Source organism: Ciconia boyciana, chromosome 6, assembly GCF_034638445.1.
Source record: "Ciconia boyciana chromosome 6, ASM3463844v1, whole genome shotgun sequence".
NCBI lineage: Eukaryota > Metazoa > Chordata > Aves > Ciconiiformes > Ciconiidae > Ciconia > Ciconia boyciana.
The window spans coordinates 1,318,298-1,345,316 of NC_132939.1; the positions used below are offsets into that span (position 1 = coordinate 1,318,298).

General features: G+C 47.1%; 2 protein-coding genes across 7 annotated transcripts in view; one reads left to right on the top strand and one right to left on the bottom strand.

The window, feature by feature from the left end:
* DEAF1 (DEAF1 transcription factor) overlaps positions 1-11,181 on the bottom strand; it is a 25,763-nt gene extending 14,582 nt beyond the window's left edge. For 2 of the 4 annotated variants that reach the window (XM_072864027.1, XM_072864028.1), the window contains exons 1-9: positions 10,147-11,181; positions 9,000-9,097; positions 8,466-8,595; positions 7,468-7,614; positions 6,491-6,630; positions 5,659-5,724; positions 4,645-4,771; positions 2,709-2,837; positions 1,797-1,925 (exon numbers count right to left, since the gene is read on the bottom strand). In XM_072864027.1, coding sequence (XP_072720128.1) covers positions 1,797-1,925; positions 2,709-2,837; positions 4,645-4,771; positions 5,659-5,724; positions 6,491-6,630; positions 7,468-7,614; positions 8,466-8,595; positions 9,000-9,097; positions 10,147-10,456 — 1,276 coding nt within the window. In that variant the 5' untranslated portion in view covers positions 10,457-11,181. Of the gene's footprint in view, positions 1-1,796; positions 1,926-2,708; positions 2,838-4,644; positions 4,772-5,658; positions 5,725-6,490; positions 6,631-7,467; positions 7,615-8,465; positions 8,596-8,999; positions 9,098-9,767; positions 9,904-10,146 lie in introns of those variants that run through there. The other 2 variants (XM_072864030.1, XM_072864029.1) reach the window with 2 other exon arrangements.
* On the top strand, positions 11,163-19,200 carry TMEM80 (transmembrane protein 80). Of its 3 annotated transcripts, XM_072864032.1 has the most exons (5): positions 11,163-11,268; positions 14,376-14,392; positions 16,429-16,522; positions 16,632-16,724; positions 18,037-19,199. In XM_072864032.1, exons 1-5 carry the CDS (start codon positions 11,250-11,252, stop codon positions 18,240-18,242), a joined length of 429 nt encoding a protein of 142 aa, XP_072720133.1. In that variant the 5' UTR covers positions 11,163-11,249; the 3' UTR covers positions 18,243-19,199. The 3 variants fall into 3 exon arrangements, with proteins under 3 accessions (XP_072720133.1, XP_072720132.1, XP_072720135.1); XM_072864031.1 differs by lacking the exon at positions 14,376-14,392 and having other exon boundaries at positions 11,210-11,487; positions 16,450-16,522; positions 18,037-19,200; XM_072864034.1 differs by lacking the exons at positions 11,163-11,268; positions 14,376-14,392 and adding an exon at positions 14,554-15,687 and having other exon boundaries at positions 16,450-16,522.
* The last annotated feature ends 7,819 nt before the right edge of the window (positions 19,201-27,019 follow it).

Consider the following 27,019-nt stretch of genomic DNA (forward strand, 5'->3'; position numbering starts at 1 on the left):
ATACTGTCCTGAACAGCAACAGGCCCACACACCTTCCTGTACCAGGCTGCAATTCCAGCAGTTCCACTCACAGTGAACCTCTCCTTTAAAGCATCTGCAGACAAACAAGACTTCTTCCAAGACAGCAACTAATTTAAGTGTATTAACACTTTAACTCTTTTCAGGTCGTATCTGGTAGTTTTTCATGCAAGCAGCAAAAGCTGAAAGAATCCAGCACAGATTTGGAGAGGGAGAACAAGTTTCAAAAACCACGGTCCTGCAGGTCACAGTGTGTTAGATGCACAACCTCTCCTGACAGACAGCATTGCAAGTTCACTGTACAGGTAAATGGACATTTTACGCTCGACAGCCCTTAATTAAAATAGTAATTTCAATCAACTATTTGCACTTAGATATGAATAAGAGATAAACTGGTCTTTTATCAGTAGCTGTTTGCAGAAGAGCCTTTCCCACTGCTACATTTCCAGCACAATATTTATCCCAGCATGGCATCTGATAACTTATCTAAGAGGAATTACTTCCAATTCCTCATTTTGGCATAGGTATATCAGTCAAGAGAAAGTATTCACTGGTGGAAAAAAAAAATCAATGTTTAATTAGTAACATCAAGATCTGACTAAGACTTAAAACGAACAACAAGATTTCATTCTGGACAGAGCAGGAATGCACTGTGCTGCTCCGAGTAAGTAAATAAAAGGTCATACAGAGGGGAGAACACAGGCTTTAAAAAAGAAAGACTTCAGACTGCACAAAGGAATACAACATGTTTACGTGATCTTTTCTTGATGTCTGAGAGAACAGGAACAGGGATCAAAACATGCCTGCCTTACAGCTGTCAGCGAGATCAGTAAGTATCAAAGTAACTTCATAGAATCATAGAAATTAGAGAAGTAAAAGGCCTATAAATCGCCCATCCATCAGCCAGCCAGTGGCAGACTACTCCCTGCTGTATCTCTTGCCCAAGCTCGATAAAAACACACACAGCAAGAACAACACTCCAAGTTTGCCATTCCAGTTTCTTCAACACTTCCAGTTTCTATCAGTACGAGCACTGTAGTTCACTTAATTGATCAGTCAGCTCTACAAATGAAAGGTCATTACGTTTACGTAATATAATTACATTTGAAGAGATATTTGATAATCAGTCGAACCCGTCCTGTCAAACACTAACGGGCTGATTTGCATTCATCATTTTTCACACCATCTTTTCTTTTTTTTCACTCCAGAGTCTACGTGACCGCAGCAGGGCAGGCTCTCGCTGCACTTGCTCACCAGCACCTATCGTTCCAGCACAAAAGTCAGTATTAAGGGATGGAAAACTGACATTGGACACGAGAGCAGCACACCAAACCTGCCCGAAACTGCCTTCAGCATCTATCAGTGGATTCATAAAGAGATGTGTGAATTTTTAGAAAGGTTTCTGTGACATAATTTTAAAGGGGATGGTCTGAGGAGATCAAAAAATAAATAAATGTTTAGCCACAGTGCCCAAGTGGTGACAAAAGCCTTGAAGCAAAAGCCTTAGGAAAGGCAGGGGACTGCAAGACAATTTAGGAAGCAGGATCACAACAGCCTCCTCTAGCAGAAACCAACAAATCAAAGTGCTCCACAACAGAGTGAAAAACTTTCCAGAGTGCAAAATCTGCTTGTCCAAATCTCAAACACCACAAAACTCATAAGCAAAACAGAGCAAAGTTTATTTTTCTGCCTCAGTCTTTACCTTTGCCAAGAAAGAAGATTAGAGAGTAAATTCAACAACTGCTAACTGTGTCTCACATGACGGACATAAAACATACCGATTTTGGGATGAGATGTTGGCAGTGCAGCTTCAGGAAAAGGTGAAATCTGACAGTTGTCCTGGTAACTTGGGTAGTGAGGTTCTGGGTGATTGACTCGGCAAGGCTGCTGGACGTTGGTATCTTGAACTGCAGAAGAACAACGGGCATTACGAATCACTGTATAGCACAGCTTCCAGGCATTTCTTATGCTTCTTTCACCCATATCTTTTTTTACCTTTTATACAAGTTCCTACACTCTGTGATAATTCCAGGGGTTGCAAATGAGAAACAGTAGCATGATTTTACACAGTTAGCAAGCAAGGCAACCTTGCACTGATTTAATCTCTCTCTGCTTTTACTTTTAAAGGCAAAGGTTACCGCTGGCTTCCCTCCCGCACACCTATATATTTACAATAATCACAGGACTCCAAACGATGGTTCTCAGAGCAGGCTAGTTTCCTCAGCAGAGCTCAGAACCCCGTGTATGAATCAAACTGAAAGAACTGAAATATATGTCATGCATTTATATTTTGTTTGATTTATTCTGCCATTTTTCAGCATTTATTCAGCGTTTTTCACTTAGTTCCAACACCCAGCTAGTTTTCTTTTTTTGGTAGTATTTTAGGACGAAGGAGGAGTGAAAAAAATGACAGAGATGACCATAAACCCCAAGAAATCAGCAGAGGTGTACATTAGGAGCTGCAACATCTGGACAAAACTTTTAACTTCTTTTGTGCAACTGGTAAGATTTCAAGCTGCTGAAATCATTTCAAAGGAAGGACAGCGGGTTACGTATAGTCTCTCTGTAAGCTCTTGAGAAATAAATCCTTCGAGCAGCATTCAAAATGCTTCTTCCTATAGCAGTGGGCATCCAAACCTTTTTTTTCTCCTTCTCACAGATGTCTAGCAGATGTGCACCGGAACTCTTACCAGTGGCTCCAGTGAAAACATCACCCTGGGATGGACTTTCCGAGATAATTGCTGTGGCTTCCACTGTCGATGCACGGTCAAATGTCAGAGCGCCAGAGGTAGTGATCTGTCCAGAAGGAGTCACGGTGACTGGAAATATTAGAAGTACTTTCATAATTAACACTCAGCGCGGAGGCCTCAGTTGTTTAGCTGTTGATATCCCTGCTCTGAATCATCCAAAGTCAGAGAACTCACAGATCAGTAAATGGCCTGTGACAACCCAAGTTTGGATCACACCTACGACCAATACAATTGGGAATGTGAATAAAAGCCCCATTTGGCTTCTGACAGCACTGCCGGCCTCCTGCAAGCCTCTGCTTATGCTCTGGGTGTACGAGGCCAGAACATTCGCTTACAACAAACTGCCTCCCCAGTCACCACCTTTTCAATTATTATATAAGCAAAAACTTTACACCTACCAGAAAGATCCAGTGGGCCCACAAAACCCATCAGCATCTGTCTGATAGTGATTTATTACAACTTTAGCAATACTTCTTAAAGCGACATAAAAAACCTGTGGATTACAACTAATTCTATGCCAGTTTGGTTAGCTGGACAATTTTAGCTGTCTGTCTACACAGAGTGATATAATATGCTTGGCCAATGCAAGGAACAAGTCACAAAATCCTTTTGGATGAATATACCTGAGTGGCTCAAAAATGTTTAAAACCCCTTCTAAACAGGATTAATTAATCTGGCACCACTACTTGGCAATGCGCCGATTCTGTGGCACACTGCTCAGCCAGACGGATCTTTTCGCAAACAATAATTCAGTTTTAAGACATTGAGGCTACAGATTCATGCCTGGTGAAATATGTGGCTACTACCAAAACAAGCAGTCCTCCTCCCAATGCCAGCATGAACAAACGTGCAACCTCACACTAATGAACCAATACAGATTAAACCTCTTTGGGGGATAAAAAACCCCTCAAAACTCTATAGAATCCTTGCATATTTCTCTTCCTGCTGCTGCTGGTAATCTAATCTTACTTTTGGCTGTTCTTTTTTGGATTTCTGTTGCTTCCTCCTCAGTTCACCTTGTAATGTTACCATCCAGATGATGCTAGTATGATGAGAGCAGGAGGACACGTGAACATGACTGGGAACATGTGAGCTGGATGAGCTTGCAAGTTAATTTCTGTTCTCACACAGATGGTTTGACAATCAAAAACAGTAAGCAACAAAGTGTGTCCTGAATGTCAAAGAGGAATTTGCAGATGAAAGCATCACCTTCTGCCTCTTTCATTAACGACTTTCAGGCTGTGGATTTCATTACAGATGCTTAGAGCCTACTTTTCTATGTATTTCAAGAAATAGCACAAATCTTACTCCATAGCCCCCACCAGCTCCTAAAGGACAAAAACCAAGCTCAGGGGAGGGACTGGGGATTTCTGGCAGAGCAGAGAAGGGCCAGCCTTCACCTCAACCTAATTTTAACAGGAGGAAATTTCTCAATTGTCATTTGTGAAAAACCTACCTGAAACCCACTATGGATCAAGGTCAGGACTCCACAACTCCCCCTGCACTGCCAGGCTGAGAGAGCAGGTAGAGGGGGGAGATGTAATCCAGACCTCTCTCAGAACAAAATATGAAACCTACTGCTCACTGCAAAAGGATGTTAAGAAGCTTAAAAATGAGTTTCCTGGAGCTCTAAAGTTGCAGTTTTTCCTACTCAACTTGCAGTCCCAATGTGGCAACACTGTGCTAGTTTCTACAAAATAGGAAGTGAAATTAGCTAAAGACACTGAGCCGATAAACTATCCAATGAACAGGAAGTGGCAAAAAATGGGCCGTTTTTCTCAGCTGGCTAGTTCGAAGGGGCCACTGATAGACATAAAATACCTAGTGTGGTAACTCTTCATCAAAAAAGGGAAGCAATTTTTACCAAAGAACCTACAAGTAGTAGCAGCTGTGGCAGGAAGCAGAGTGATGTTTTTGGGGCAATCCTTCTTCACTGGTGTTGCAGGCATTTCATTTTCTTTTTTCCGCCTTTTATACGGTACAAAGAGTCGTACAGGGCCACTCTAGGCAAAACACACACAAAAAAAAGAAAAAGAAAAAAGGAAAAGGCATTAGCTGAGGCGCCTCTTTGGGGACTTGGGGTTTACTTCTCATCTTTCCAGATGCAGCCAAGGTCAAGCAGCACAAATTCCCATGGAAGATGTGTGGTTTGCAACAATTGACCAAAAAACTCCTATTTCTCCAAACCAAAAGAACTCTGTGAAAAAAAAGTTACACTCAGCTTCCTCCAGCTGAAGAGGCACAGATTCAGCCTTTTCCCACTATTAAGGAGCAGAACCGGGCAAATAATTGACTGCTGGCCAAGGCAGTGGAAGAAAAGAGAACAAGAGTGAGGAGAAGACAGGAAGCAGTTAGTTTCAGGTCTAGGAAACAAGCAAATCATCCAGTTCATAGCAGAAAAGAAATGCAAAACACTACTTCAAGCCAAGCTAAAGACTTCTGCTTTCAGAACTTTAACCTCATTTTTGAAACAAATAAATAAACAACAAACTAAACCCAAAACCAACCAACCAAAAAACCCAAGCAGTTTAATATGAAAATATAGATCCAACATAGAGTATTACATTACTTCCTTACAAAAACATTTTTTCCAATTCAAAAAACTGAAATTTGAGTCCAAAATCACAAATAGTTTTGACATCCCCAAAAGACATTTTACATAAATACATTATTTAGAAAAGAAAAAAAAAGAAGAAAAAAGCAACAACTATTACCCAGTTTTACTGAGGCTGCTACGCAATAGTGCTAGCACTTCCTTATCTCCTTTCTTTATGAAGCATGGACAAAGCATGCTGCAACCACGGTACTTGTGAACATTTCTAGGACGCTCACAGCCTGCTCGCAAATGGCTGTGGCAGCTTGACTGTAGAATGTAAAACCTACAACTCACCAAAGTCATGTCGTCACAGCAAGCAGCACAAGTGCAAGAGGCAGCATGAGGATTTAAAATCCCATCCTGAAATTAGAAGATTACTAGTTCAGCATTAGAGTCACCAAAACCACCGAGAGCAAGACTGTATTCTGCTAAAAGATTCAGAGAGCTCCCAGAGAGATGTACCCATTCCCTCCGAGGGACCCTAACAACAACAGAGAGGCCAGCTCCTCTACATCGTACTGATGGGGTTAGCAGACAGGAGGAGAGTGAAGGAAGAACAAACAATTTTCAAATCAAAAGGCAAGCATATGTGAATTTGAAACTTTATATTAAGTTTCTGCCCAAGCAGAAATCAACTGTCAACCTAATGGCAAGGCAAAATTCTCCATGAGACTCCTGGACACTGAAGGAAATAAAGGACCCAAAGTAATACTCAATAAACAGGGCAAGTGAAGAATACGTTTGTCAGGCAAACAGAATTAAGCAGATCAGGTTATTGAATTTTCATACTGAACAGTATTGAATATTGAACAGTATCACGGGTGAGAGCTCACTTCTCAATTTCTGCGATACAGCTCAAAGCTGGACTTCGTCCTGCATGAACTGCAACCCTTTTCACATACAAGCAAGATTTGTATTGTGCTGTTTGCAAACACACTTAGAAAAATTCCTCTCACATCAGTGATTCTCAACAAAATCAAAATGTTGCTTCCGAGTTGCCGCACGGCACCATCACACATAACTCTGCAGAGGCAGCACACACAGCTTGGACTGCAGCGCTGGGCAGACTCTGCCCAGACTCTACCTGTCCCTTCTGGCAGAAAGGAGGAAGCAAACTTAACCTTACGTGAATAAGGCACTGCAGTGGCCTCCCAGCATAGCGGATGCTCCTCTTCCAGTCTTTGCTGCTGGCTCGTCCCGCCATAGCTTCAAATTCAGTGGGGCTGTACCAGTTGTCCCCTTGCTTAATGCACCTACCACGGCCTCCTGAAATAAAATAGAAGAAAGAAATTGTTAGTAAAGGTTAAGAATCATTTTGCCACTTTCCTAGAGAAGTAAATACTGAAATTGCTGGACAAAAGAGCAGTTAATCTATAGCAATCACCAAATATGCCCATCTGCTACTTCTCATCACTCTAGGATAACCATGCCCATTTATTATTTTGGCTGTCACAATGACTGTGCATGTTTAGACAGCTCCAGCTTTGGGCCTCACCAATGCATCAAAAGGCTAGAAGAAATTACTCATCCACAAGAAGGATAAGTCTTTCTTGGATAAACACCATGAATTTAAGCCCTTCCTTAATTTGCACTTGAATTTCTAATCCTTCTGGTCGTGAAGAAAACTCTCTATCCATGAAGCAAGCGCTGTGCTGTGCAGTCAGGCTTGCTGACAGGCAATTTCTGGTGCTGCTTCTTCAGCTTTCCCACAGAGATAAAAGAGAAGAGGAGGCGCTAAGGCAGCTAAGGAGTCCCATTAGGTGACAAGCTCTCTATTTTCCATTCCAGCAGGGATTCTGCAGAGCTTTGAAGAAGCACGGGTCTACTTCTGAGGCAAAAAGAACATTAGAGGAGTCAACCTATTACCAGGGAGACTCACTGCACAGAAGCCTGTATCTTCACAGATTTAGAGAAAAAAGTTTAAAAGCCTCTGAAGAAAGAGCAAAACAGAAGAGAACAATAATATCGAAAGGGACTAGGCTGGCTAGGAAACTGTCTTTTTTTTCCTCACGATCAGCCCTTAAAAGTAGCCCGATTAAAAGAAGAGTGCACTGAGTGAAGAAGGAGCCATCACACTTCCTCACCCAAGAAGGTCGGTGTTACCTGAGCCAAGTCTGTTTTTATACAGAATGCCACTGATATTCCGGCACCTCACCGGAAGCTCATTCTCATACACAGACGGGTCCCAGTTATACTTGGTTCCAGTTTTTTCTTGGGCGGATGTTAAAGGGGTAGGAGGAGACTGCGGTCCTTTGAAAAAAAAGAAAAGAAAGGTGACAGCAACCAAAAAGCGCACTGGCTGTACCTTCACACTCTCAGCCTGGCTGGGGCAACAGTGGCAGGTGGTTAACTGAAGCAGCTGACACCTCTCCACAGCAACGTGAGTTACATGGTGCGCCACAAAAAATTCACCTTGAACGTTCTGAAAATGGCTGAAAATAAACCAAACTGCCTCTTAGGAAAGACGCTCTAACAGCGCATTAAACGCTGAGGTTGTAACCTGGCGTGGTGCAAGCAGCTGGCTGGATCTTCCCCTTCCCAGAGGCCGATCCTGCAATGTGTTTCAGACGGCTGAAGGTTTGCTGTGCCATCGTGTGGGCGCAAAGGAAACTGCCAAGCAGCCGTGAACAAAAACCTTCGCAATAAAGGCGTCAGCTATTGCGACACTTAAATATCAGCGAGCGGCCTGAATGGAGAGAAAACTATATTCAAGGACCCTTTAAAAAGAACCCACGCGCAGAACTATGAGACTCATATTTTCATTATCGGTATTAGAATGACCCATCTGCCTTTGAGGGCGTAGAAAGGCATGCAACAGCCCAGCAGCAGGGCAAGATTTTTCAGGAAGCTTATTTGCAAGGGTTAGGGCAAAGAATAAGAAAATGAAATATATTTCTGACAGGAAAAAACCAAAAAAAGTAAGTATTCTTCTACTCCCAAGAAATACAAGAAGTACCACGTGAAAAGGGGACAAACGATCCTTACAAGGCCACTGCATAATATTATGCTCACAATGTTTTTTAATCCTAGCAACACAATTAAAGTGGAGAAAAAGCAACCCCTCCAGGAGAATGACACTTCAAAAACAGATTGCCTTATACCTGGTGTGAGAGGTGCTGATGGTCCCTTCAACCCTGTGGTTTCTACAATGCTGCCGTCTGTGTGAACCACTATGAGAGTGGCTTTTTCAGTATTCAAGCTGTCCCCAATTTGGAGGGCCGTTCTCCCAGACTATAGAAGAAATAAAGAATTTAAATAGACAGAGTTAAAATACCAATGTATTTTAGTATTCGCCCAAATCTTCTCAAAGGTACCCTAAGCCACCAATCAGTATGGAAGTTATTTGGTTAGTTTTTGAGGTTTCAGCCAACCAAATTTAAAGGTTACATGTTCCAGATCATCAGTTCCATTACAGAATGAGTATATGGGGGTGGAAAGGTAAAAACACCTCTCCAAGTGATAAAGAAAAAACTGTATGTCCCCCCACTAATGATTTTGTGGCTTAAAGCCTGTATACTGCAATGAAAACGTATCTTTGACCTTACTACAGCTCGAACACAAACTGAGCCCTTCATTTACACTAAGAAAGTCCGTTGGACTTTGGCTAAGGTCCTCAAATGAAAGGACAGACTTACCAACACATGTCCTGAAATTGAAGCTGCATTTGCCACAGATGTAGTGAAAACATTGTCTGCGGAGGCACCAACATTGGCTACTGTCACTGTGGTGACCTCTGAAATGTAAAACAGACATGAAGTTAATATTCTGCTGCATCCAGAGAGCCTGATAAACAGCTAAACATCAAAAAATGCAATTGCATTTCCCTCTTCCTTCCTATTCAAAATTAATTTTATTTTTCATGACACCTTTAAGTTGTTATAAACACAGTCATTCTCATTTTTATTAAGCTTCGGGTTGAACGTGCTTTAACCTCCTTGAGACCATAACAGTAGTTATCAGCATGTGATGAATGAAGGGAAAAATTAATCTTGCATCTGTACTAAAAAAAAAAAACAAACTGCGATGCTTTTCATTAGAAGAGGGGTGACTGGCAAACATCAAGATAAAGAGAACTGACTCTTCCTCTGCGATATATTAATTTCTAGGGTGCCATTACCTGTATGCTTAGCCCAGTTAAAAACTGTCCAAACGTACAGCCAAATGTTTCTACGATGTACAGCATATTTGACTGCCTAGCTAAAATCAGGTTTTTCAGTACCGCACATGGAGTAAGACTGAAAGAACACCACTGACGCTCACATGGAGATACCGATCCAGGTGTGAGGGGCTCTGACATTTTCTGCGTACCACAGCTTGCCTTCAAAACTCTGCGTGTTTCAGGGCACTTTGTTAACGGGACACAGGGTCAAGGTAATTTTAAGATGTACAAAGGCAGCTCTTACTCATTTTACTTTACAGGGGGCGAAAACAGCATGTCGTGTAACAGGAGAGTGTCATTTTGTAAGGAGCCTGGGAGTGACTCAAGCCTCAGCTCGGACCTGCCCTTTCTTCACTGCACCCCCTGAGGCAAATGACTGCATTTGGACGCCGGACAGGCGGGAGCGCTGCAGGGAGAGGGCCGGGGGGCCGGCGGCCGGGGCTGCCGGCTCCAGCCGCGGCAGCCCCGAGCCCCAGCGGTGGCTGCGGGGGCCGAGGGGGCCGGAGGCAGTCTCTGCGTGGCGGGAGCCCCGGGCAGAGCGGCCGGGGCGGGAAGGTGCTGCTGCCGGGGCTGAGGCGATGGGGCTGAGGGGAGCTGCGCATGCGCACTCCGCCCGCCCTGACCTGCGAAGGCGGCGGCAGCCTCGTCGGCGTTCGGCAGGGGCTCGGCTCCCATCTCGATGTGCTCGGCATCTGCCGCCATCACCGTCACCGCCGTCACCTGCGCCGCCGCCTCCTCCTCCTCCTCCTCCTCCTCCTCGGGCTCCGCCTCCGACTCCGATGCCGCCGCTTGCGGCGGCGGCTGTTGCTGCTGCTGCTGCTGCTCGGGTCCTTCCGCCGCCGCAGCAGCCGCCGCCGCCACTGCGGCCGCCGCCGCCACTGCCGCCGCCTCCGCTAAGCCCAGCTGCTTCGCCGCCGAGTCGGCGTCCTCCATCCGAGGCGGCCGGCGGGCGGGAGGAGCCGAGCCCGCCCGAGCGGGCCCCAGCGCCCGCCGCTCCCCTCCGACCGCCGCTGAGGAGGGTCCAGCGGGGGGGAGGGGGCCGCAAGGTGGGGGGGCCCGGTCCTCCGAGATCACACGAGCGCTCTTCGGCGGGCTGCCGAGCGGTGCCGACCTGGCCCGAGCGCTTCCGAACGTGTTCCCCGGGCGGAATCGAGCGCTTCCGAGCCGCTTCCGATGGTGCCCGAAGTGTTCCGAGTCTTTGCAGGCCTCGTCCGAAGGCGATCGATGGTTCCCGACGAGCGGGGCCCGCGTTTCCTGCCGGCTGGCCAATCCCAAGGCAGGACGCAGCCGAGCCCGGCCGAGTCCGTAGAAGCGCGGCCCGAAGCGATACCTGACAGATCGGGTGGGGAAGCCGAGCCCGCCCGAACAGGGCCGAGTCCCCGAGCGGTCCGGCCCAGAGGGTCGAAGAATCCCGAGCTCGCTCGAGTCCTTTCCGATCGCGCCCGAAGGCGGGTGAGGCGGGCGCGAGAAAAGCCGAGCTGTGCCGAGTCCTCTCCGATCGCGCCCGAATTCCCCTTCGCCGGCCCGAACGGAGACGCCCGAACGGGCAGTGCCCGAATCCGCCCGAAAGCGACCGAACCGGGCCGAGCGCTCCGATCGCACCCGAAGGCAGGGGGGGCGGGGGGAGGGCAGCGAGCTCCTCCCAGGCGCGCGCGGACGAACGGTCGCGGCGCACAGGCTGCCGGGACGCTGGAGGATTGGCAGGCGGCGGGGGCGGGGCGCCAAGATGGCCGTTGTGAGGCGAGGTGAGCGGCGCGTTGCCACCGATACGACAGCCCTTTCCCCCCGCGTCCCGGCGGGGCGGAGGGTGACCGGGGATGGCTGTTTCCCACCGTGTTAGAGATTACCTCTCGCCGCCCCAGGCGGGGGGACACGGCGAGAGCGAGGCGGGGACCGAGGTCGAGCTAGGCCTCGGCGCCGAGCCCAGCCCGATAGCCATATCGCGGCAGCCCCGACACGCTGAGGTAAATCCCGGCAGCTGCGGGCCCTGTGTCAGCGTGAGCAGGGGCTTGGCGCTTGTGCGGGCTGAGGAGCACCTTTGTCCACAGGCAAATCGCTTTCCTGAGGCCTAGTGACGCCCCTCGAAAATTCAAGTCTTTGCTTCAAATTATGAACCACTGGGATTCAGAGAAAAAAAAAGTCCTTCCTTAGTGTGGTCAAAATGATTAATTTCCACTTCTTTCAAAGAGGTCTCCCCCCAGAATGTGAATTTCAGCCCTAGGTAGACAAAGCTGGTGTTGAAAACTTTGGCTCGAACAATTAGCGTTTGCCAAAGTCCTAAAAACAAGTTTGTGTAATGAGGTGCACCGGGTAATGTTAACTATAGCTGCTGCATGCTTTTAATATAGTTTTGGCGTTAAAATTAAACCATTTCTTTTAGAAAATGGGCCGTGCTCTACCTCAAGTCAGCGTGCACAGCGTCACTCACAATCATTTCTAAAATCAGTAGCGGCCTGGGTAAGCTGTCATGCTTTTGTGGTATAACACGCTTAACTGTAGCTGCTACCTACAACACGGCCCAGGAAGGTCGGGAGGGTTTGGTTAAAGGGCTGCCGGAGAGCAGGGCTTGTGCTGGAGGCGTGGGTGCATGCAGAGGGACCCCAGCCCCGCTGTGGGTACCGGCTCTGCTCCTAAGAACCGAGCTGGGTACATGAGCAGCTCAGGAAGACTCACGCTCACGATCCAGACTCATCCCCAGTGGAAATACCGTGTTGCCTGGGAGTTACCCCCCTCCATTAAAGAAGTTATACAACTGGAAGCAAGGGGCATTACACTTTGTTTTCTTCTGGAGCATACAAGCTTTCGAATAGGCAGAAATCAGGTGCCAGCCTGCACGCAGTGGAAACTCACTACGCCAGGTCTCACTAATGCAAATGCCCCCTTAGGAGAATGCTGCTCTTGCTGCTGCAAGTTTATGTGCTTCATATAAATGCTTTAAAATTGTTACTGTGCCCTTTTTTTTTTTCCCCTGTGCCAGACTGCTCACTTTCAATTTAAAAATCCCCCAGCAGCAATGCAGACTTCATTAATCCTAGCAGTAAGACGATCTCAGGGTGTTGGGATTAGCAGCCTGCTGTTATACCTGAAATTATATATTCAACTGGCACAATAATTACTACTTAACTGCAGTATCCCTTTCCCAGGCGTGCTGTGGGATTTAAATGTTTAACCTGGGTGAAATGTCCCCTGTTGCTCAGGGGGAGGCAGCATGTTCTAAATAATAGTGGCTCTCAAACCCCTCCTTGGAACAGATGCAGGAACATGGTCAGTGCCCTCTTGTGGAAAATTATTTTTAAAAAATAAAAGTTTAAAAATAAAGTTGGGGAACTGCCATTAGGGAATTCACTAGGGGTTGCCTGTACAGTAAAATCGTACTACTCTGATTATACCGCTGGCATCACAGCAACGTATGGCATCGCTGCCCAGCATGGATGAGGCTACGCCGGTATAGCTTAGTGTTTGGTTATACAGAAAAAGTTCCATATCTGGACACTTCTTGCGGAATAATAACACGTCTGCACATGCAGTTGTGGTATTTCAAATTAATGTCCTACTTCACAGTCTAAAATAACTTTAAAATGGAGCCATCTCCTTATTGCTGTGCAAGAAAGGAAGCCCATCATCTTGACACAAGGCGTTACTTTCGTGTGAGGGTTTATACTGGAGTGTAAATACAAACACATCTTGAACCATTAGCCGCTGCAGAACAGGATGTATAATGAAACCTTTAACTCCCATTCTGCAAAAAGAAATAAAGCATTCATCAAAACGCATTTTGGCTCAGCGAAGGGATGAGTCTGTTAGGAGCCTACAGTCCCTTTACAGAAAGTGGAGAGGAGATGAAGCGCGTCCAGGAGGCATTTCAGATCATAGACAGTATGAATCACCTTCTAAGACTGCTTGCCTATTTCCACTGCATTCCCAAATTGCATCCCTTAATTAGGTGCCTAAAGTTGATGGGGATTAATGTGGGCCCAACTGCATAAAACTATTAGGTGATGAGGACATGAACCCCAAGAAGCCCAGGGATGAAGAAGATGAGGTGAGTATGTCCCACTGATTTGATGATAATGAGACGTCTCTGAGAAGATGGATAAAATGGCCTTTCACAGACAGTTTTGCTCTCTGTGAAAGAGAGATCGTAACTTTTCAATTCTTCATGTGTCTGAAAGAGGCTAAGAATATTAATGAGTTACTTAAGAGGTACTGTAGTAGGTCAGTGCCGTCATGTTGCAAGGGAATTTTATCTGTGTTTTTGCAGAAGAAAAGAAAAAGTAAAATGTATTGGTTAGCTTATAGAAAATAATTGGTATGATTTCTGTGGGTGATCAGAACATACTAAGATTTTACACAGAATGACTTTGCTTTTGAAGGGAACCGGTTTGGAAGGATGTTATTTAGAGGAACCGGGAGCCCTGTGTTCTACATGAACGCTTTCTCACAATTTAAAAACAAATGGTACACTCTGGTTCCCTTGCGTGTTTCCCTTGTTCCTGCATAGTTAGAGGGGATGAAGTGTCATCTGCTGGAAAGGACAGGATAAACAAGTTCTAAGTAACGCCTGTGTACTTCTTTATGGTTTGAAAGAGATGGGTTCCTCCGTGAAAGCGACTTTTCACAACAGGGGTTTCCCCCAAATTGCTTTAGAATTCATGTATTTGAAAAAGCTATTTTTGGAACCTGAACTGCATGATCTGAGAAAATACTAAGTCTTCCAGTAAACTGAGAAAAAAATTTCTACAAGCATGTTTGACCTCTCTAGTAACATCAGCTGTGTGAATGTTTCTGCATCACTTTCGGTAGATATTTAGACTTACTTTCTTCTCTTTATTTTTTCCTTCTCAACGGAAAGGAAGAACTTCATCAGTTGTATCCTTTTTGTACCTTTTGTCCCTCACATGCAGGAATCTTCAGGAAGGCTGGCTGAAATGCATTCACATCTTCCTGCCTAATAAATCTGCACAATGCTATTTTTGTATTATTGAGTTTTCCATCATCAACACCATCCATAGGAAGCAAAACTGGTAAAACATTTCTTCCAAGGGAGGACGTTCTTTGCAGTGTTAGCTGGGGTTTTGCTGAGATTTTGCCCTGATCGGCTCCCGCTCATGCAGAAACCCCTTTAAGCCACCTTGCAGTCTTGACCGAGGGCTGGCAGCCACGTTTTATGGTCACATAACTCTCATTTCCTTAGGAAGCAAGGCTAAAAATTGGATTTGTGGACTGATGGACACAAACCCCATGCAGCACACCTCACAGACAGCTGACACAGCCAACAAGAGGTAGTAAAAGCAGCTTTCAGTAGTACTTCCTCTTCTCTCATGTTAATTGACTTTTACTCCTGCCAAGATCTAAGTAACCTCCTAAGAGGAGACACCTTTGGCTTCAGAGATTTCCATGCTTACAACCTATCTAGTAATTTTTGTTCCACCTTCCTTCAACTGGAAAAACGCAAAAACCTGGTTCTGTTTTAATAAAATGAGCTGCTCTGGGAACTGGAATGCATCCACTGCATGTGGGTGGATGCTGCATTTAGAAACTGGATGGGCAGTTCCTGTAAAAGATGCCTGGGATGAAGTCCCTGCTTGGAGACAGGATTTGAGAAGGGATGCGGGAGAGAGGGGAGGATAAATAATATTTTAAGTATAGAAAGAGACATGGAAATAATGAAATCTGCACTGATAACTTCCTTATATAAATTACTTTGTATTATTTAAGGCTAAGAAAGGCATTTGGTATAATTTGGTTATCAAAACTACATCTGAATGGCCAAACTTTCTGGGTTCTTGGAGCCACATTCCCACTTCTCCATGTGGTGGTGAGCCCCAGGATGTCCTACGTGTGTCGCCTATATTGCATTAATAACAAGTTGCTGTGCCTCAAGAGAAAATTATTCCTTCAGTATGTATGTACCTGCTATATAGGAATCGTACCTCTCCGTGGGGGTGTGAGGTACCTCCTATAAGTTTATAGGCATTTCAACTCCTGTTGCCGTCAGAGAGGGAGCTGGCATGGTTTAACACCAGACAGTAGTTCATCCCACCCTGCTTGGGAACTGCTTGGCTAGGAAGGTTCCTATCTCCGCTGACTCCAGGGGGGCACAGACAACTAATTCAGACGCGATGTGTAACTTCAGGATGGCTATCATCTTGGGATGGCCACAGGTGAGATGAATCTGTCCTGAGCCTGCAAGTAATTTCTCTCTATTTATATGACAGCGTGTGCCATATTCCCTGTCCTTCAGGGGGATTTTGAGGATGTATTCAGGATTGTGGAGCTCTCAAATACCTTGGCAGTAGATCCACACACAGACAGACAAATAACGAGAGCTAAATATTATCTCGTATACTACAGTTAGTTTTGTGAGCAGTGAATTAAGGAAGTCTGTTTCTTATGAACTTACATCTCAAAGTTGAGCTCATGGCCTTTCTCAGGCACATAACAAAGAGCACAGCTTTCAGACTTTCCATCATGTGGGCAGTAATAGGGCCTGTCTGCTTCACAGAGCCACCTATTTTCAAAAACTTACAGGAATTTGATGTACTGGAGTCTGCCAACCCTCTGTCAACTTGCTTAAGGCTGACTAACAGGTATAGAAGTTATCTGGGGAAACGTACACATGCACAACCCCCCCATTTCCTAGGCTAACGAATACCCCACTACATACCAAATAATTTTTTTAAAAAAAGGAACCAAAGCCAAACCTGAAACAGCAAGCTTTTATCCCAACTCTTGGTATTCGCAATATCAAGTTACTTTCTGAACCCTACTCAGTAGGCCAGCCACAGCTGAACCATTTAGTATAAAAAGGCACAGCAGTATGTTTTGAGGTTACTGGGAAATGGCGATTTTATGAAATGGATCCCACCTCATTGCTATGAGAAATCCTTAACAACCCTTATCAGCTGTCGTCTGTTCCTTTACAGATTCTATTTTATGTAAATGGGATTTATTACATCTTTTACTTCTTGGCAACTCTTGCAATGATTGTTTATAAAAGTAAGTTGCACATATTCTAACACAGGTAGGCTGTGTGCTTATGACATGGCTGTGGTTTGTCAGTATGCCTACTGTTGTCCTGGCTTATTTACACTGTGTTATTCTACAGGTCAAGTTTTCAGTTATCCAGATGATTTGTTGGGTCCTGATCTTGCCCTGCTTTTCATTATGGCCATTCTTGAAGTGCTCCGATTATACTTGGGTATGTCATGTTATCATCGTGCCTTTTCAGTAGAATATAATCTTTAATCATTCTGAAATTGAGTGTGTGTCAAAACATGCCAGTTTAGCAGACTAGTAGATATTTGGAGACTTGTTCATTTATGTCATTAAACTTTATGTGACGGATCAATAGATTTGGCCAGAGGGTCAAACAGAATTTACCCTCATATGAAATATAATCTATAATGCCATTAAAAAACAATAGCTGGGTTGTCAGAAAGCAATATAACTGGGACAGCCAGAATGCTGTTTACAAGTGAGCGTGACTTGTGAGAATGAACATGTTGAAACACAGAGATTTCCATTCACTGAGGCGATACAGCTCCTTTCAACTGCTCCAGCAACGTACGCAAGTAACCAAATGGCCGGAGCCTTGTGTAATGGGTAATGCTAAGGATGTCCCTGAGCAGCGTACAGGACTACAGCTTTTCCTTTCACTCCTTCTGAAGACGTGCCAGCTCCAACATCTTCATTTCACGAAGACAGGACAGCGTAAGGGGCCTCCTGACCCCTGTCCAGAGCTTGCTAAAACTTCATGAAGTCCCTTTTCTAAAAAACCAAGTTACTATTAAAATCTGTGCTCAATATTCCTAAGAAATTTATGCAAGGTGGGTCTCTGTTGAATTCAGCTGATGTGCTGCAGGGGTGAATTTAGCCTGCTGCCTTAATGCTCTTTGCATATGTTTGCTTGGAGCCTGGTGGATGAATAAAGAAGCAAGTTTCAAGTCTAATGTAGTTAAACAGCAAAGTCTACTGAGACTAGCTTGGAAATAAGATGCAAGGAAGAGATAAGTGCAGCTTCTCCACAATGATAGTAATTCAAAATAGGAATAGATTAGCAGGGAATATAGAAGATTCTATATTGCATAAGATTTTAAAATCAGGATTGGATGCTCTTAGATGTGCACCGCAGACACCAAGTTGTCACGCTAAGTGCGGGGCTGGGGGGGGACTGAGGGAAAGTTTGACGGTTGACTGAGAAGCTGAGTGATCACCATGGTTGCAGCATCAGAACCAATCATCTGTGGTAAGAAAAGGTAGGCGTCATGACTTTGAGTATCAACTGATTGCTCTTTATTTAGATAAACTTCTGTCAGCAAGAAATGGATTGTCCATTGGTATTTGGGTTTGTGCTGACATTTACTGACAGAGCCTTGATTCAGGCCAATATTTCAATGTACTCTGAGTTGTAAGAACTAGAGCCTTTTTTGAACAGGAATACTCTAGACTTATGGCTTGTGATGTCGTCAGAAAAAATCAAAGACTCATGTCAGCTTTTTGTTTCCTTCGAGGTTCAAAGGGTAACCTGACAGAAGAAGAGGCTCCATTAGGGCTCAGTCTTGTGATCACGGTCGGAAGTGTGATTCTGTCTGTGTATTTCCTGGTGTGGCAAACTTATGTGCTGAAAGCAGACGTCATTATAAACGTCGTTCTTCTCTTTACATACGGGCTTGAGTCAGTACTAAAGGTCATAGCCATTGCTGCTTTTGTCAGCTAAACCCGAGCAGTTTTCAACACATTTTCAACACATTTCTTCTATAAAAGAGTGGTTTTATATTTAAAATCTTTAATTCTTTTGCATATAAAAATCCTGTAGAACTTTCCTTTGTTTAAAGTACAATTTTTTGAGGGGCAGAGATCTCCCTGAATGGTAGGTAAAATATCCTGTCTAGCAGCTGTGTTACACTATCTCATCAGTTAGCTTATTTACGGGCAAAGGCAAGAGATGATTCAGCGAAAATGCTTAATGCTCTGGTATTCATCAGGGATCAATACTAAATATTCATTCCCAACACAGAATAGTAGCCAGTGCATCATCGAGCTACACGCTGTTGAGATGATGTGAGTTTTCATGGCATAGGACCAGCGTACAACCGAAGTGACACAGAAATGAATCAGGCCAATATAGTATGGACTCATTTCTGCCTTACCACATACACGCTCGTGTTTGAGGGCACAGTTTCTCTTCTGCTCTCATTTGTGTTTTCAGACCCCAGTGGTAATTTCCCTGACTTTAGTAGGGCAGTACCTGATTTATCCCAGTGGGAGAGAGTTGAATCGAGTTCTGCGCATACCCAGAGAGCCAAGCTACAGGGTTTGGGCAGCTGGTTCTTACTGATGCAGAGGCCAAAGGCAGTAGCATGAGGGTACGTTTGTTTAAATAGGATGGCCTTAAGATGAACATAAACATTCACCATTCACTCACCCTTCTGTCCTATTTAAAAGTCCAGCAGAATGTTGTCAGGTGTGTTTCTGTTTGGTGTTAAATGTATCTCTTTCCATGATTCTGCAAAAATGACTACATTCAAGCCTTGTCTTTTAAATTAAGAACTGTGTGCAATTTCAGATTTTTTACTGTATCAAAAATATGTATGTATTAATGTAAAGCTTGGGGAGTTTGCAGGAGTTTTGTACAAGCAGGTTTTATATTCAGAATTTCCTATTTTTGTATTTATTTATTTATTCAAATAAATAATGTTTTAGATCTAAGAAGTGTTTGAAGTGCAGAGCACCTTGTTCAGATCCGAGGCAAAAGCTAAACTACACAAAGGAGGACTTGGGCGAGACTGGATGTGTGCAAAAGGCTCTCCTGATCCTGCTGCTGCTCTGTGTAGGCCGTTCTGCACTGGAAAGAGTGCCCGAGGTCTGCGCTAATTTGCGCTAGCCAGGGGCGGAAAATACAGTGGTGCAGGCCCTGTACTGCCTCACCACACTGCTGTTTTCTTTCCAGTGGTGGTAAGAGGGAATAAAAGATGCAGAAGTCCCTGTGGAAGGGCACAGTTTCATCTCTCGGTTATACTCGGGGGAGCCCCTTCCAAGGCCAGGTAGCACCAGCTTCTGTCCACGTTACACCACCCAGCAGTCAAAATCAAAACACAGGCATTGGCACTTAACAGGGCCAGATCCTGTTACGTCAGTGGCACAACCAACCCTTTGTTGATCAGCAGGAGCAAGGCTGCACCCGTGAAGACAATGTGAAAGCAGCAGAACTGGGTGCTAAGGAGCAGCCAGGAAATTGAATGACCAAATGTTTCTGTGCTTAATCTGTGTGAATCAAACACCCACCCATTTGTCCTTCCACATTTGCTTGGCATAACGGAATGTACTCATCACATAACTTGTTACGAGGAGTGACAAACATACCGAGCTGTATCTTCCCCATTAATGACAAATGCATACCAAGCAAAACCCCTTTCTGTATGCGTACAAATAAAAGCACATTTTTTTCCTGGTATTTACACCTGCCTGATACAAAGGTCTGGCAATAGAACATCTGATGGGTTTTAAAGGAAATATTGCAAAGTGGAATTTTTTTTTTACCTGAATGTGGGTGGTATGGCAGACAGGGTCACACATGTTAACTTCAAGTTGCAGCCTCTGTGCTTTACCCTCCCTCCTTCTTGTGGTGCTCACTACAAACAAAATAAATACAAAATATTAGCACAGCTGGAGGTAGCAGAGACCCAGGGTGTAGATTCAGGAGACACCAGTAAAGCTAGCGGAAGGTGCTCCCACCCCGAGGCGTTTGACCCCACCGCAGATCACCACCCCCTCAGCTACGGCCCTACAACCATTTGTGATGCTGCGCCATAAAAACTGGATCCCTGGCCCGATCCGTGCAGAAAATAGCCCTCAAAAATGGTTCTGATGAAGGTGTTCATTAGGTGACAGCTGCCATGTTTCTGCCTATCGCCACAGCACGATATGAGTTTGGGACAGTCTGCTGGGCCACACAGGGTAAAGCAGCCTCCTCTTCAAGCTTTATAAAACAGTGTATTGTATATCTATATCTATCTCTCTCTCTCTATATATATATATATATATTATAAAGCATGGTGAATCCTTTGCTTCCTAACCATCACCTAGATAAAAAACAAGAATCAGCAGAGTGACAATGCTTGCTGATAGTCAGCAACGGGGTAAATATACACCGATGATAATAAACACACATTTTTGAGCTCATTTCAGAGCACCGCCTGATGGCTTGCAGGCTGGTCACAGAGTCCTGGACAGCTGTCAGTGCTTGCTGGGGGTCAGCTGGCACCAACCTGGATTTGCACCCGCAAAAGGGCAGGACAGCTCTGTTTCAGTTTTCCAGTTTAAGATAAAATTGTCCATGAACTTTTTTCTGATTAGATGAGCAGATACTGGGGTACTTGTGCTGCTGACAGCCCTTCACTCTGTGATGAAGGCAGAAGGATGAAGAAGCCTGTATGCTTCAGACAACTCCTTCATCTGGGGTATTTCCAGGCTTTGAATGGCAATTGTCATTTATGCTGGTGACCCTGATTTCGTGACAGCTTCTCTCCATGCCAAGCTGGTACAAAGACACAAAGTGAATCGAGACCTGACCTCAAAGAGTTTCTCTAGTCAGGAGCTCCTTTCCAAACCATTCTCACTGTTCAGAGAAGCAGGGCACAGCATAGTGAAGCCATCGATGACATTTGCCAGACATAAGATTGCTAGAGCTTTTAATTATGAGGCCCAGCCCTTCTGAAACAGGACGAGCAAGTTGGATGAAAGCGACATTAAAAATTTAGAGGAACACATATTTTGAGGAGCTTGGTTTGGGTGTTGTTTACTCTGCAAGGAAGAAGTCTTTGTTCTCAAGCCATCATAGGGGTGTCTGCCGCCAACCTGATTTAAAAGGCTGATCCCGAGAAGCAAGTTAGCCTCCTGGGATTTCAAACTCAGAGATACTCTGAGAGATAGGGCTTTATTGGTCCATGGCTTTTTTGTGTTCCTCAGCAGGGAGAAACAATGTACAGACCAAAACCCAGCTGAAGTGCTACAGTCCCCCTGTGACCACTGTCTTTGTCACAGCGCTGAAGGGCTTCGCGCCGTGGCCGAAGGAGTGAGGCTGAGGACGCGCATTCGTTTGGTCCCACGTCTGGGAGCCAAGTCAGCGGAGCTGGCGTGCAGGAACTGCCACCGCACAGCAGGGTAATTCCCTTCTGGCTGATCGCCTCTGCCCCACTTTGACCAGCATCAGCTGTTCCAGGGAAGATGTAAGAAGCTCAGTTGTGGTTTTCTTTCCTGCCCAGAGGAAAAGTTCCCTCCTCTGCTCAGCAGTTAGAGATTTCCTACGGAGCGCAGCACCTCACGGTAGCCCGCTGTGCTTATCTTCATCATGAATGTGGAGCCAAGGCTGCCAGATAGCAAGCAGTCCGTGCCTTAAACATTAAATGGCATCTCCAACAGAACCCTTCCAAATCCCAGTTTGCATCCCAGGAAAGCCAGCCCAGCCCAGCAGTCCCACTGAAATGCCCCAGTGGCAGATGATGCATTTCAGGGGTAGGGATCTCCTGCACAAAACCTTTCAGCAGGCAAGGCTCGCCGGGCTCCGGCACAGCTGACATTCCCACCGCGTTTCCCTTCTGTTGACCCAATATCCCTTCCCCTGCCTGGTGCTGCGGCTGGCATTCTCTAAATGCTGCTTTTCCCAGGGCTGGCCGTGTTTTCACGGTGCATCCTGTACCGAGATCCCCCTGGGATCTCACCGACATCGCAGTGAGGAGGATGACGGGGCACTGGGCGGGTGCGTCACACCGAGTATCGGTTCACGTTCTCCCACAGCAGAAGAGGTTGTTCTCCTGTCAAAACCGAGCTGCCGAAATCATAACTGTCATGTGGGGAACTGGCTCTCCCGCTGCCCATCCAGCTCACCCGGCGGCATTCCTCCCACGATAACTCAGCCGGGGCGGTTCCCCTGCCTGGTGTCTGGACGCGGGCCAGGCAGCAAGCTGAGCACTAGCCCCCATAGTGCGGCAGACACCAAAGCAAACCACGGCAGCACGGAACTCAACAAGCACCGAGTTAAGGAAGCCAGGCTTCCTCCAAACCTGTGTCCCATGGTGAAAGCTTTTTCTTAATTCTTTCTCTAGTGTCAGAGTTGCAGGTATTTCTTCCCTGGGGCCAGTGACAAGGAGTTTCTCTAGCATGTACATGCCATGGGTTCAGCATGCATGGTGGGGATGGTGGGGAGGCCTGCGATGCACATGCACTTTAATAAAATGCTCTCAAAAGCCTCACTTTTTTGAGAGGACTAGCTAACCAGATGGATCCCACGCTGCCACAGACACATCTGTAAGACACATGCATTCAGCTGATATTTTCCAGCTTAATGATCAGCTCATGAGCTGATCCCATCGTTTTAAAAAATGTTATATCTTGAGACAAATGAAACTAGGTGTTCTTTGAAAGCAGTAAGCCTGCCCACACAAGAGACTGTTTCCCAGAGTTCAGGGTCCCTCTAGGCCCCCAAACACACAGTCTGCAGGGCTGAGCTGGCAGCATGGCAGACCCTAAGCACAACTCCAACATCCTCTCTGCAGTCTGGCAACAGAAACTCAGGAGCCACCTTGCCATCTTTTAAAGTTTCCTTCTGGCTTTTGAAGAGCAAGAGAGGAGCAACAAGAGATTATGTGATGAGACTGGGGCTTCTAAAGAAATCCTTCCCAGAGAGCATGGGAACGACACTGGCCACAGCACAAGGGCTGAAGCTCAAGTCCTACCTCTGCTACTCCAGCAAGAAGCGGCTCTTGCTTTCTCTGCGCCCCACCGGGGGTCCTGGTGAAAAGGGGACAGTGGTCTCACTCCTGACAACACCGATAATAGAACCTGGACATCTGCAGCGGAGGGCTGACACAGTACTGCAGTGGCACAGGAATGCTCCCTGCGATGGCCAAAAGGGTCACGTACAGTTTCTCTCTGGCACACAGGCGCACGGGCACACACACGTGAATAACGATGGGGTCCTGCATACACTGGTCGCCCGAGCAGAGCCAACAAGGAGCATCTCCTGCCGAGGAGCAAGCCCTGCTCAGGCTGCTCCATGCTGATGCCAAAACCTTTGCCTGATGCCCAAGGCTAGTGAGCCCTTTACTCCCCTCCTATGCCACAGCAATTGCTTCACCTTGGTTCCCCCCAAAGGTGGGTTTACCAATCACTCCTCTCTCCCTGCCATAACCCCGGCACAGCTCTACCAAAGCTATGTTTTACCTTTGCCCAGTGCCAGGAGCTGAAGTGTGGGGCCAAGACGTGTGGCATGGCCAGGCCCAACTACCTCCCACCAGCTCACGGTAGAGCTGGAGCAAGATGAGGGGCTTTATGGCCGTGTAACCCTAAGGAGCACAGTGCCACAGTGTGGGGTACGCCGAAGGGGGCTCTGCTCCTCACCCCCAACTGCTTCGGGGACCTGGAGAGAGAGGACGGACATTTTGCCCTCTCCCTCCATCTCATGGCACCTTTCCCCGCTGCAGACGTCAGGGCAGAGAGAGCAGGCGGGAGCGAAGCTGGAGGAAAACAACGCGCGAGCCAGTGCAGAGCTGCGGTGGAGAGCACTGGGCTGCACAAAAGGTGCCTTGTTCCCCCCACGAGGCGGTCGGGCAGCGCGTCCCCTCCCTCACCAGCGATGGAAAACCCAGCTCCAAGCACTCCTTTGCCACCCCTCACCACCTTCAACCTCCCCCTTGGGTACGAAATGTTCTCGGGTGAAATAAACCTGAAGTTTAACACGTCCCTCCCGGGCAGCACTTTGGCTCGGCTTTTGGTCCCCTTGCACCGGGAGTGGGCGAAGGCCCCAGCTGCCCCCGGCGCCTTGCGGGGCTGCAGCCAGCTCGCCGGGGGCCACCGGCTCCTAGTTATACAGTAACCTGTTGCTCCGGGTCCCAGCTCCACCTCTCACTGCCTCCACATCCCTCCCCTCCTCTCTCCTCTGCCAAGAAACCTCTGTCACCTGCTCTCAGACAACCGGGGCGAGCGGCACCAGGACGAAAGGGCAGAGGGAAGCCAGCGGCACGGGGACCCCCAGGCTGGGGTGCCGGGTGGTCTCTGCCTCGCTCTCTCCTCCATCGTTTGGGCTGGGGCACTAGGCTTGCAGGCAAAGCGCTGCGCAGGGAGGCAGAGGGAGCTTGGCTGCCGGAGAATGGCAGCAGGATTTAACTAGGAGGGCACGGCTAACTGGGAGAGGACGCACGGGAGCCGAGGGAACTGCGGGAGACAAGAGAGGCTTCTCAGCACCGGTAAGTCCCTCCTTGCAAACCCTAAAACTTCACATCCCCCCCCAACATCTGTCTACTTCAAAAGTCTGGTTGATTCAGCTGTGGAGGGAGCGTGACTGGAGAGGGGGCTGTGGCTGCGATAACTGTCAGTGCATAGTTTTATGGTTGGTTTTTTTTTTAAGGGTGAAAACCCGTAATTTTTCCAGCATTATGTTTTCTGGGTTTGTTTCCCGTTCTTGCATTTCCCCGCCGGGCCAGATCCAGTAGGTGGCACTTTCTTGGCAGCAAAATGTCCGTCTGGCACAGAACGGGGCTTTTTTTTTGTTCCTAATGAAGTCTGGAGACGGAAGTTTTGAGCAGCTGTTTGTTTGCAAACCTCGGGGTTTCCTCCATTCGGGATAAGCGTGGAGAGAATTTTTGCTGTTCCCCACCGGGCACCTCGGCGAGCTGCCGCTCTCGGTGGGTGAGCTCTCCCTGTCCATGACCTTGGCAAGATTCATCACCCTATTTCCAAACAGAGGGAAGGCTCACTCGGAGCTGCCCCGTTCCCTTGTGTGACAGCTCTGGCTCCCCGTGAGCTTTCGTCTGCACTAACAAGTCGGAACACAGCTCTCCTGTTCTCTTTCACTTATTTGCCTGGAAAACGCCAGTGCAAACTCCATCGAGGACAAGGCTCAGGGACGAATGATTTGACTGACGTTATTTTTAAACAGTGGAAATAATTGTGAGACAACACAGTAGTAAAATACGGTGATTGCCCTTCTGTAATTAGGGCAACGGGGAGTAACGCTTGCATTGCTGGGCTGCTCTGAAACGCTGCACAAAGCGAGTGCTGTAACAGGGATCAGATCTGTCGGTGGTTGCTCGTCCAAGAGCTCCAGCGCTGGGCTGCTTTGGTGGGATCTGCCCCTAAAAATGACTTTTTCTGAGTTAAAGAAATGACAGCAACAGGCTCAGCCGCCAGCTGACACACAACAGCCTGGCTGGCCGAAGCAGAGACCCACAGAGGGTTTCACCCACAAGTGCTGCACGCAGTAGCACGTTCCTGGCTCCGTTTAGTTGAGTGATTGAGTTTTCAGTTGATCAGGGAGAAAAATTAGTCCTTCACACACAGAAAGGTCAGGCAGCAGTACTGAATCAAGGAGCCCTTTAAAACAGGACTGTGAAGAGGGACGTGGGATCCACTGTGGGAACGTGTCTGTGAGTGGCAAAGGTCATTGCTTCGCGCTGTTTAAAACCAAGGCTTACATTGGTGTTTGGGATAACACTAACAGCTCGATCCCTGCTGCGGTCGGGCCTGGGTCGTACCTGCTGCTGGTTTCCACTGCTGAAGCATTAGGAAGCCAGGCTGGCCAAGGACCTGGTGCTCCTTCGGCTGGATCCCAGCCCTCCGGCATGCGCAGGCACCTGCAGGCAGTCCAGTGCAGGATCCGCCCTGCCATACTCTGCAGGGCAGGGTGGGTTTGTCACATAATGATAGAGCTTAGAGGGACTGGGAGTGGTTTTGGGCACCTGAGAAAAAGTTGAGCACTGGCATCACTGAACTGGATGTTGGTGAAGTCCTGGGGAAGGGAACAGCTGTGAAAGATGGTGAAGCGCGGCTGCTGCGTGCGCACACACACGCACACACACCCATTTGCTTGGTGTGATAAAGCAGTTTGTCAAGACAAGCTTTCAGTCCTTAGCTTTCTGCCCCTCTGCCAGTCACCACCCAACACGAGGGTGGGCAAAGACACCAAGACAGAGGCGAGCAACCCGACCGCTGCACAACACGAGGAGGAAATGTCTTCTGTCACAGGCTCTGTATCACAGAGGCAGACAGACTCTCTCCTTCGGTGCCCACCTTTGTTGACTGCAAACAACTCACCATCAGTCGGAGTGACAAAACCCGGCCCTGAGCCTGGTGAAATAGGTCCTACAGATCATTGCTTCTGGGGCTCCATCTGCCCGGCTCCCACGGATGCAGGCACCTGGTCTGTACAGACCAGCCTGCCAAGTCGGGTGGCAGCTCGCTTGCGTGCATGCAGATGCATCGCGGAGAAGGCGCTGCCTGCGGTAATGTTAACAGCAGCCACCATTTTGTCGGTGTGGCTGCCTGCCCGGCTTCAGCCAAGGGCATGAAGAACCAGGGAGGGGTTGCGCAGGAGGAACCCAGGCCAGCTAGCACTGCTCCGGTGGAGTAACCGGCCTCTACGTCCAGGGGAGGAGACCCTGCTGAGGGATGGCCTCAGGGCCAAATCTGCCAGATGTTTGTTAGCATCTGACCCTTGAC

What these genes read in the sequence shown, in the direction of transcription:
- TMEM80 (XM_072864031.1), top strand. Translation starts at nt 11,341, where the DNA reads ATGGCTGTTTCCCACCGTGTTAGAGATTACCTCTCGCCGCCCCAGGCG. An exon ending in TGCAATGATTGTTTATAAAA is followed by an intron (nt 16,523 to 16,631) that starts GTAAGTTGCACA and finishes GTTATTCTACAG; the next exon opens with GTCAAGTTTTCAGTTATCCA. An exon ending in AGTGCTCCGATTATACTTGG is followed by an intron (nt 16,725 to 18,036) that starts GTATGTCATGTT and finishes GTTTCCTTCGAG; the next exon opens with GTTCAAAGGGTAACCTGACA.